Source organism: Camellia sinensis, unplaced genomic scaffold (assembly GCF_055761805.1).
Source record: "Camellia sinensis isolate YWXY unplaced genomic scaffold, ASM5576180v1 Unanchor6, whole genome shotgun sequence".
Lineage (NCBI taxonomy): Eukaryota > Viridiplantae > Streptophyta > Magnoliopsida > Ericales > Theaceae > Camellia > Camellia sinensis.
In genome coordinates, this window is record NW_028129474.1 from 11,803,169 (window position 1) to 11,814,783 (window position 11,615).

At 37.4% G+C, this 11,615-nt stretch overlaps 1 protein-coding gene across 1 annotated transcript; it reads left to right on the forward strand.

Annotated features, from left to right (window-relative positions):
- The first annotated feature begins 8,454 nt into the window (after positions 1 to 8,454).
- Positions 8,455 to 11,327, forward strand: LOC114262451 (uncharacterized). The gene has a single exon (XM_028202808.2). It carries the CDS (start codon positions 9,169 to 9,171, stop codon positions 11,200 to 11,202), a length of 2,034 nt encoding a protein of 677 aa, XP_028058609.2. The 5' UTR covers positions 8,455 to 9,168; the 3' UTR covers positions 11,203 to 11,327.
- Positions 11,328 to 11,615: the final 288 nt, after the last annotated feature.

Sequence of the window (11,615 nt, forward strand, 5' to 3'; positions counted from 1 at the left end):
TGCAATTCCTTTTTTAAAAAATATTATATAAATTTAGAAAAAAAAATTATAAATTTTCTTACCAACCTACATTATGTAATAAAAAATAAAATTTACTTCAATAATGTGATAGATCAAAAGATTTAAGTCTGATTTCATAGGCAAGGGCATAGTTAAGGCACTATTTGACATAAATTAAATATGTGTATTTATTTGGCTCACGTTATCTTTCTATATTTTTTTATATATATCTTTTCGTAAAAAGTCAAAAAATATATTTATTTAGATTATTTTAAAAAATAATAATAATAATTAATGACAATTATAATGGATATTAAGATGCAGAGTTCTACCATTTGACCTATGTTCCCCTTTTTTGATTTACTAATTGCACATATTTAGAATAATGATGCATAAATAAGACTTTTGTACATAAATTTTATATTAGATGTGATTTTTTTGCAATTTTATTGTTTCTTAATAAAAATACTTGTTATTGTTCTTATAATTTTATAAATGGGATTTTTATTGATAAGTCCAATTTAGAAGTGTTTTAACCCAAGAAGTTCATGAAGGAATTTTTTAACCCATTTAATCCCATGTATGTATAGTTTTATTTTATAAAGTCCATTTTCTTGATTTACACTATTTTCTTAGACACTTATGCCCTTATATTTAATTTTGATACCCTTATAAATATTTTTTCAACGATTAGCAATTTAATGATGTGAACATTCATATTTTAAAATTCACATTTGTAGGAATGTAAATTGGCCTGTGGGCTGCCCGAAACCCGCCCGCGAGCCAAGGCGGGCCTGGCCCGTTGACAATGTGAATATTCACATTGACATGTTAAAATTCACATTAATAAGAGTGCAAAATTGGCACCCGTCCCGTGGCGGCGTGAAACCCTCCAGCGGCCCAGGGCGGATCCGATCTTGCCCGTTGACAATGTGAATATTCACATTGACATATTAACATTCACATTGATAAGAGTATAAAATTGGGCCACGGCACATGGGCGGCCAAAAGCCCGCCCGCAGCCCGGGGCGGGCCCGACCCGGCCCGTTGACAGTGTCAATATTCACATTGACATGTTAATAGTCACATTGATAGGAGTGTAAAATTAGCCTGCGCCTCGTAGCTGCCCGAAACCCGCCTACGGCCCGTGGGCGGGCCCGGCCCGGCCCGGCCCGGCCCGGCCTGTTGACAATGTGAATGTTCACATTGACATGTTAACATTCACATTGATAAGAGTATAAAACTAGACAACAGCCCAGGGCGGGCCCAACTCGGCCCGACCCGTTGACAATGTGAATATTCACATTGACATGTTAACATTCACATTGATAAGAGTGTAAAATTGGCCCGCGGCCCGTGGGCGGCCCGAAACCCGACCACAGCCCGAGGCGGGCTTGGCCCGACCCGTGACAATGTGAATATTCACATTGACATGTTAACATGCACATTGATAGGAGTGTAAAATTAGCCCGCCCCCGTGGTTGCTTGAAACCCGTCCACGGCCCGTGGGCTGCCCAGGGCAGGCTCGGCCCGGCCTGTTGACAATGTGGATATTCACATTGACATGTTAACATTCACATTGATAAAAGTGTACAATTAGCCTGTGACCCGTGGGCAGCCTGAAGCCCGACCTCGGGCCAGGGCAGGCCCGGCCCATTGGCAATGTGAATATTCACATTGACATGTTAACATTCACATTGACAGGAGTGTAAAATTGACCCGCAGCCCGTGGGCGGCCCGAAGCCCGATCGTAGCCCTAGGTGGGCTTGGCCCGACCCGTGACAATGTGAATATTCACATTGACATGTTAACATTAACATTGAGGGTGTGTTTGATTGGACGGACTGGAAAAGGGGGGATTAGAATCCATCGGACTTGAGTCTTGGGACTGTGAATCCCCCGGACTATTTGGTCGGATTGGATATATATCCTGTGTTTGTTTTTTCATGAGATTAGATGTCTGGATAGGACTATTTTCAGTGAATCCAACGTTTGGTTGGACGGACTGGATAGGATAAATGAACAAAAGACTATTTTACCCTTTTTCAATTGTTTACTAAGTAATAGCAATATTAAACATATCTTTAATATTTTAATTATTTTTAGTAAACATTAAACATACTAATGGTTAAATTTTGTTTAAAGATATTTAAACATACTAATATTGATAAAAAATTGACTGGTACAGATTATTTTTATTTAAACAAATAAAAATTTATTGTTGAAATTAAACATACTAATGGTTAAATGTTTAAATTTTTATTTAAACAATTAACATTGAAATTATTTTGATGTACAGATTATGTTTAAACAATTAACAATTAAATAAATGTTGATGTACAGATTATGTTTAAATAATTAACAAATGTTGATGTAATTAACAATTAACAAATGTAGATGTAATCAAATGTTGACGTATTAAAACATAATTTAATAGATGTTAAATAAATATACATGTTGATGTACAGATGTTGAAATAATTTAATAAACATGTTGATGTACAAATGTTTAAATGTTTAAATAAAACATAATTTAAATAAATGAAATTATTTATTGTTGAAATTAAATATTTAATTGTTTAAATAAAACATCTATTAAAACATCTATTAAATTTAAATTATGAAATTAAATAAAACATAAACAAAATTTTAAAATAAAACATCAATAAAATATCTATAAAAAATTATTTTAAAAAATTAAATAAATAAAACATTAATAAAAAGTTAAATAAAATTATTTTATTTTTAAATTGAGACATTTAAATTTTATTAAATTTTATTAAATATAATACATAATTAAATAATAGAGGGTCAAAATTGTCATTTTCGCATCTAATCCAAACAGTGATTAGTCCCCCCAAAACAATCGCACCCCCCCAGGACAGGATAGTCCCCCATATGGGGGACATGGAGTCCGGCCGGACATAGAGTCCGCCGGATTAAAAAAAATCAAACGACGGATAAGGAGGGAGGCCGGACATGGAGTCCAAATAGTGGATAGTCCCCCCCCCTTATCCCCCCAATCAAACATACCCTAATAGGAGTGTAAAACTTGTCCGCTGCCCGAAGCTCGCCCACGGCCCGGGGTAGGCCCGGACCCAAACCCGGGCCACCCCGGGCCATCCACGGGCTTCGGGCCGCCCATGGGACGCGAGTCAATTTTACACTCTTATCAATGTGAATGTTAACATGTCAATGTAAATATTCACATTGTCAACAGGCCGGGCCGGGCCCGCCTCGGGCCGCCCACGGGCCGTGGGCGTGTTTCGGGCAGCCACAGGGCACAGGCTAATGTTACACTCTTATCAATGTGAATGTTAACATGTCAATGTGAATATTCACGTTGTCAAAGGGCCGGGCCCGCGTCGGCCCGGGGCCGGGCTTCGGGCTGCCCACGGGTCACAGGCTAATTTTACACTCTTATCAATGTTTATGTTAATATGTCAATGTGAATATTCACATTGTCAACGAGTCGGGCCGGGCCCGCCCTGGGCAGCGGGCGGGCTTCGGGCCGCCCACTTGCCACGGGCCAATTTTACACTCCTATCAATGTGAATGTTAATATGTCAATGCGAATATTCACATTGTCAACGGGCCGGATCGGGCTCGCCCCGGGCCGCCCATGGGACGCGAGTCAATTTTACACTCTTATCAATGTGAATGTTAATATGTCAATGTGAATATTCACATTGTCAACAGGCCGGGTCGGGCCCGCCCCGGGCCGCCCACGAGCCGTAGGCTAGTTTCGGGCAGCCACGGGGCGCGGACTAATTTTATACTCTTATTAATGTGAATGTTAACATGTCAATGTGAATATTTGCATTATCAACGGGTCGGGCCGGGCCCGCCCAGGGCAGCCCACGAGCTGCAGGCGGGTTTCGGGTCGGCCACAGGCCGCGGGCTAATTTTACACTCCTATCAATGTGAATGTTAACATGTCAATGTAAATATTCACATTGTTAACAGGCCGGGCCCGCCCCAACCCGGGCCCGGCCCCGGGCTTCGGGCTGCTCACGGGTCATGGGCCAATTTTACACTCTTGTCAATGTTAAAGTTAATGTTAATATGTCAATGTGAATATTCATATTGTAAACGGGCCGGCCCGGGCCCGCCCCAGGCGACGGGCTGGTTTCGGGCCGCCCACGGGCCGCAGGCCAATTTTACACTCCTATCAATGTGAATGTTAACTTGTCAATGTGAATATTCATATTATCAACGGGGCGGGTCGGGCCTATTTTTTTGGTTTGTGGGCCGGCCCAGCCCGACTCGAATTTTTTCGGGCACCCACGAGGATCGACATGAGCCGGGCCCCTACACATTGACGATATAAACATTTATATTGATGGTGTGAACATTCACATTAAGGGTATTTTGGTAATTATGTCACCCATAGGACTTATTGAAATATAAGAAAATAATGTGAACTAAATGGAACATAAGTAGATGAAAAGGGTATTTTGGTCTTCTTATCTCAAATTGGACCTAATGGAATAGTCAAAAAGAATATGGGTTGGATGGAATAAAGCTCTTAGAAAATGGATTTATCAAAAAAACTCCCATTACAAATATTATTGAAACATTATTATTATAAAAAATTGTATAAACTGTGCTTGTAAATTATTTCTGATCATTTAATTAATTAATTTTTTCGTGATAGTCACACAATCCAAACAAGAGGGGGTATAGTGGGTAAAATATTGTGGTCGTGTGACAAACAAATTTGAATCATCTATTTATACATGGTTGAGTTCTTTTTAAGTTCAAATATGAAATTAGAAGACTTTGAATAGCTATATGCAGGGAATTTTATACAATAATGGTTTAAATTATCAAAATGAAATTTATGATAACTTGACAGATCTCTTAAGTTGACTTCAAGTTTACTCATTACACCTGTTTTTAAGGCGTGAAAGAAATTCACGTATGTAACGGCCGTTTCAGTATTGTGTAATGGCCGTAGCGATACCGTAACGGCTCATTACACACTATTTCAATATTCTGAATAGTTTTATTTTCACAAAAATATATATATATATATATGTCTTACAAAAAAAAAAAAAGAATACTTAAGTGATCAAAGCTAAAAGAAAAAACTTTATATGAATTTTTTTGGTTTATAATTTATTTTTTAATTTTTATTTCATTACATTAGCATAGGGCTGGATATAGGGTTATCCGAACCGCACAATCCGCTCAACTCGAACCGATCCGCATACAAATTGGCGGTTTCGCAGATACAATGCGGATGGATACGGTTTGGATTATGGTATGATTGTGAATTGCGGACAGGTTGCGGGTTTAACCCACACCCGCAACAACCCATCCGCACTTCGACCTTTTTTTTATTTTTTAAACCTGGACCGTTATTATTTTATTATTGCATTTTGGATGAATGTAAAAGTTAAGGAAGAATTACTTTTAAGTAAGTTTAGGATTTTGAATGATTTTATTTTAATTGTATTGTTGGGTAGTAGATAGTGAATGAGATTTATGATCTAGTTTATGATTTTGAAAGACGTGCTTGTGTTTGTTCATGATTTGATTTAAAAATTTAAGATTTTGAATGATTTGTTTGTGTTAGAAATTAATTTTGTTATGTTTTTAATTTTATAAGTTTTAATTCATTAATTATTAATATTTGAGCATTTTAGAAAATGGAAAAAAAAAAGGTCCAAAATAAATATTTACAAAATGGAAAGAAAAAAGGCTCCAAAATAAATTTTTAAAGAAAAAAGTCCAATCCGCAAATTGTCCGCACATCCGCAAACCCTATCTGTACAAACCGCAACCCGCACTGCGGGCTATTGTGGGTTGAATTTTTTCCAAACCGTATACATGCGAGCGGGTCCAAACTAGGGGTGCAACTCAGGCAGGTTCGATCGGGTTAGAAGGTTGTCCAAGCCTAGCCCAAGTTGTGCTAAGACTTGCCTAAGACCGCCCAAGCCCGAATTGTAACCCAGGGTTGTCTGCCCAAGCCCGACCCGAGTTGGCCGAGTTGTAGAGGAATTTCAATTTTTTTTTTTTTTTGTAACCACATTATTAAATTATTAAATTTTGATTTTATTTATAATTTTTTTTTAAATAGAAAATCATTAATACCATCAAAACAAATAATTTATATAATGTAAGAGATATGCCACTATAGTAGTCCTTACAATTTATGAGTGAAAATAAAAAGAAAAAAATTAAGATTTTATGTTATTTATATATATAATATATATTCAATATGATTTAATAATATAAATTACTTTAATATCATATAATGACTAAAAATTTATATGTATATTTAATATTTTTATATATCTATATATGTATAATTCAGATTTCGGATTGTTCGGGTTGTTTGACGTTTTTGCCTAAACCCTCCCAAATTTAATTTGGGTTTCTGAATTTTTGCCCAAACCCGTACCGAATTTGAAAATATTTTGTTCAAACCCTAAAAAAATTCGGGATGGGCTCGGATTGCTCGAGTTGAGCCCGCCCAAATTGCACCCCTAGTTCAAATCGATCTGCAAACCGTCCAAAACTGAACCGCGACCACCCCTAATTAGCATTTATAATTTATTTTTTAATTTTTAGTTAGTTCAGATATTAGTCAAAAATAATTTTATAGACATTTAAAATCAATTATTCTTAAGATCATTAACTATTGAAATAAAATATAAAAAGTTAATTTTATAATGATTTAAAAATATAAAATGTATTAAATTATATTTAAAAATTAATAAAAATTAATTAAAATTTATTTTAAATCTTAATAAATATAATTTTGAAAAAAAATTATACGTGTCAATAAAAAAAATTTCAAATTATATAAAAAAAATTTAAATTTACGATTTTAATCATCGCAACCATTACACTATATCTTTTGCACCCTGCAGCAACCATTACACTATGGCTTATTTTGGCAACATAGTTTTTAGTCACTTTTTTTGGTTAGTAACAAAAGCCAAAAGTTGGTTTTTTTGGCTTTTTTTTCATTTGGAAAGTTGGTTTTTAGCCAACGGTGAAATTATAATTTTACCCCTCATAGGTCAAAATATGTTACATAGGTGAAGTTGTAAATATTTTAAATAAATAGGGGTAGTTTAGTCATTTTATTATGATTTGACATCATAAACAAATATTAATCAAAAAAGTCAAAAGTCACTTTTTACCAACTTTTCAAAGCATTTGTCTAAAAAAATTAAAATTTTAATTAAAAACCAAAAAATCACTTTTTACTGTCTTCCAAAAATACGCCTATATCTTTCGCACCCTGCAACTACCACCATGCTACTGCAATCACTTTTTACGACCTTAACCTTAACTGTCTTAAATTTGGATTTGAACTTAAAATGAACCTAACTCTATCCAAATAATGAATAATCCAAATGTGAACGGAATAATGTTTGAAACAAAGAAAATGGATTGGTACGGAATTTTTAAAATTAAAAAGATAACAAAAATATATCGTTGTAAGATTGCCCAAAATGTGTAGGGCCTCGTACAGAGATAATGATGACTGACTGTTTGAAAAATAAAAAGAAAAAGGGCAAATTACATATACACCCCTCGAGGTTTGATTAAATTACAGATACCCCTGAGGTTTCAGAAATTACATCCCGCCCCCTGAGGTTTGTATTTTCATAACAATTTGCCCCCTGAGGTTTATATTTCATAACAAATTACCCCATAATTTCTTATGCAAATATAGCATTCAGGGAGGAATTCGTAATTTCTCAAACCTCAGGGACATCTGTAATTTAGCCAAACCTCGAGGGGTGTATATGTAATTTGCCCAAAAAAAATATTATTTATTATAAATTTTAAATTTTTTAGATATGAGATTCATAAAATTGCGACTTCACATTATATTGAGATATTTAGGTCAAATTTGACATGCTTAAGAAAATTTAAAAAATCAAAAAATCTTGAAAAAAGTCAAAAAATTTATACTATTTACTTCTTTTGGCGATAAATCTGTGAATTAAAAAAAAAAAATCAAAAACAAAAACAAAAACAAAACAATGCTGCATTCAAAATACGCAACCACACATCCCAACAAATTAATTCAAGTGGCACAATTTTAGCCGCACATGTCATATAAAAAAAGAAAAATTGAAAAGTGACAGATTAGGCTCTGCGCTGTACTGTTGTGCATTGTTAACGAGGGCAATTTCATAATTTTATAATTTTATATAATATTTTAATATATATTTTTTAATAAAAAGTCAAAAAATTAATCCAAACATCCATATTTTTTTCTCTACATTTTAGTTCAAAAGACAAAAAGAACATTTATTTAAGACACCCCAAACAACTCCTTAATTATTTATTTATGCTGTATTTAATTAGAAAAATTTTTAAAAAAAAGATAGCCGTAATAAGAATAAAATATAAATATATTTTATATAATTTCATACTTTTTTTTCTTTTTTATTTTTAAATTTCTACACAAATCTCTCATAAATTCAACATAAATAAAAAATTTAATATTTCTAACATTATCTAAATAAAAAATTACACACAAGATAATGATACATGAATAAAGTTGCTCATTCTTGTTGTACAAGTTGGTTGACGTCATGTCATACGCATACGCATGGGAATTCAAATCCAAATCGTCCTCCTCGATTGCTTTTATTAATACATATACACCCCTCCAGGTTTAGTTAAATTACAGATACTCCTGAGGTTTCGGAAATTACATCCCGCTCCCTGAGGTTTGTATTTTCATAACAATTTACCCCCTGAGGTTTATATTTCATAACAAATTACCCCCTAATTTCTTATGCAAATATAGCATTCAGGGGGGAATTCGTAATTTCTCAAACCTCAGGGGTATCTGTAATTTTGTCAAACCTGGAGGGGTGTATATGTAATTTGCCCTTTTATTAATGAAGAGTGATTCATTTCACTAATTTTTTTATCATTAATAATTTTAATGAGTTTTAAAAAAAAAAAAAAACAAATTCAAGCCAAAATATTACATTATTTTAGTAAGGGCTATTGTATCACATTATTAGTGATACTCTAAAAGTCCTAATTTAACAATTTAATGCTCTGAAACATTATTCTTTATTTACCGGGCCGAGTGTCGCCGATTCTTTTTTCATTGCAAGACCAAACCCAACCCCACGAGGAGATCATTACCCGTAATCTCACTCACTCACTGCTCTTACACTTAATGGATCCCCCCAAAGGAACAATCGTCTTCTCCACCGTTGGCAGATCACAGTACGGATTTGATGTTTTCTCCGTCTCTATTCTCGACCACCACCGCCCCCCGGTCCAGCAACAAGAACACCGCCTCACCGATGGAGTCTCTGTTAATTTTAATGGTCAGTTCCTTGACGAAGACCAAACCCTCGTCTACGTCTCTGAGAGAACCGGATCTTCTCGAGTCTATTTAACCACTAAGTCTAAGTCTAAGTCTATGTCGGACCAGCAGCTACCCTCCCCACCTCAAAGCCTATTCCTCGACCGTCCTATTGTATCTGTATCAAACAAACGCCTCTATTTCGTCTCAGCTCACGAACCTCCCGCTGACGACAAACTCTTCAAAAGCTGGTCTGCTCTCTATTCAACCGGTCTCCATGACGAAATTGACAATAAGGAAATCCTCCGCCTCACCCCTTATGGCTCAGTTGACTATAGTCCCGCCATCTCTCCCTCCGGCAAGTTCATCGCCGTCGCATCCTACGGCTCTCGCCCCTGGGCTTGCCACGACTTTCATGACCTCCACACCGATATTGTCGTCTTCAGAGAATCTGACCCCACTAAGCGCACGGTTGTATGCGAACACGGTGGCTGGCCCACTTGGTCCGGCGACTCCACCATTTACTTCCACCGCCAAGCTGATGACGGATGGTGGAGCATTTTCAGACTCGATTTGCCCCTTGATGATTGTGACCTCTCCTCCGCCATGCCATTGCCAACCGCCCCTACCCGAGTCACCCCGCCGGGACTTCACTCCTTCACTCCGGCAGCTATGCATGACGGTAACCGAATCGCCTTAGCCACTCGACGGCGTGATAAGAATTTCCGTCACATTGAGATTTTCGACTTGCACTCACAGAAATTTCACCCGGTAACAGAGTTACTAAACCCTAACCTCCACCATTACAATCCGTTTGTCTCGCCGGATTCTGGGTTTCTTGGTTATCACCGATTCCGAGGTGGTGGTGGTGGTGGTGGCGACTCAATAATTCCATGCCTCAGTTACATAATGTCTCCCGTAAAAAGACTCCGAATGTTGAGGCTCAATGGGAATTTCCCTTCCTTCTCTCCCGACGGTGATTTGATTGCATTCAATCCCGACTTTGATTCGAATTCCGGCTTAAAAATCGTTAAATCAGACGGTTCAAAAAGATGGACATTGTTCCAAGGCCGAACAGCGTTCTGCAACTCCTGGAGCACAACGGAGAAGAATGTGATTTTCACATCACTGGGACCGATCTTCGAATCAGTGAAAGCGACGGTCCAGATAGCACGGATCTCATTCGATCTAGCAAGCCTTGACGATAACCATCACGAAGCTGTCCCTGTCCCAGTCGATATAAAGATTCTCACTAGAGAAGATACAGGTAATAACGCGTTCCCGTCGTGCTCGCCGGACGGAAAGTTTGTGGTGTTCAGGTCAGGCCGTTCCGGGCATAAGAACCTGTACATAGTTGACGCCGTTAATGGGGAATTTGAGGAGGGCGGCATACGTCAATTGACGGAGGGGCCAGGGATTGATACGATGCCCAGCTGGTCACCGGACGGCAAACTGATAGCGTTTTCGTCGAATAAACACAACCCATACAGAGTAGACACGTTCAGCATATACGTCATCCATCCAGACGGCACGGGTCTCCGGAGAATCCACGTGGCGAGCGAGGTGGACAAGGAGAGGATCAACCACGTGTGCTTCAGTGCGGATGGGGACTGGCTTCTGTTCACGGCTAACTTAGGGGGAGTGACGGCGGAGCCGGTGTCGCTGCCCAACCAGTTCCAGCCCTACGGCGACCTGTACGCGGTGAGGTTGGACGGGAGTGGGTTGCGGAGGCTGACGTGTAATGGATACGAGAATGGCACGCCAGCATGGCACCCCAGGGCTGAACCGGATATCGATACCGACATCGATATGGGGCGTCTCACTCTGGGCTTGGGTTGTCAGGTTGGGGATGAGTTGAAGGGTCAATTCGAAGAACCCCTCTGGATCCATTGTGATTTCTAATTTCTCAAATTCCCCACCTACTGCTTTTTGGGTTAAATTATTGGGGATAAATTATATTGGAAAAATAAATCAACCCACTTCTTTTCTTCTTCTTTTTGAAATAAATATATTTCATATTTTGTTAATCCTTATTGATAAGAATTAATTTGAGTTATGTTTTCATGTTTACAAAGGTCAAGTTTGACATATATTAAGCTTCTATTTGGGAAGTGGGTTAGTTTTTTGGTTTTTTGACTTTTTTGACTTTTTTGACTATATGAGTCTGGGCTCAAAAGCTTAGTTTGGGAAGGGCTTTTGGCTTTTTAGTTTTTTTGATTTTTTTGTGAGAGAAGAGTGTAATGATTATGGGATTGGATGAGATGTTTTGTCTGTTGTGGCTCATGAGCCTATTCTGCCTTTTATGACTCATTGAG

What these genes read in the sequence shown, in the direction of transcription:
- LOC114262451 (XM_028202808.2), top strand. Translation starts at nt 9,169, where the DNA reads ATGGATCCCCCCAAAGGAACAATCGTCTTCTCCACCGTTGGCAGATCA.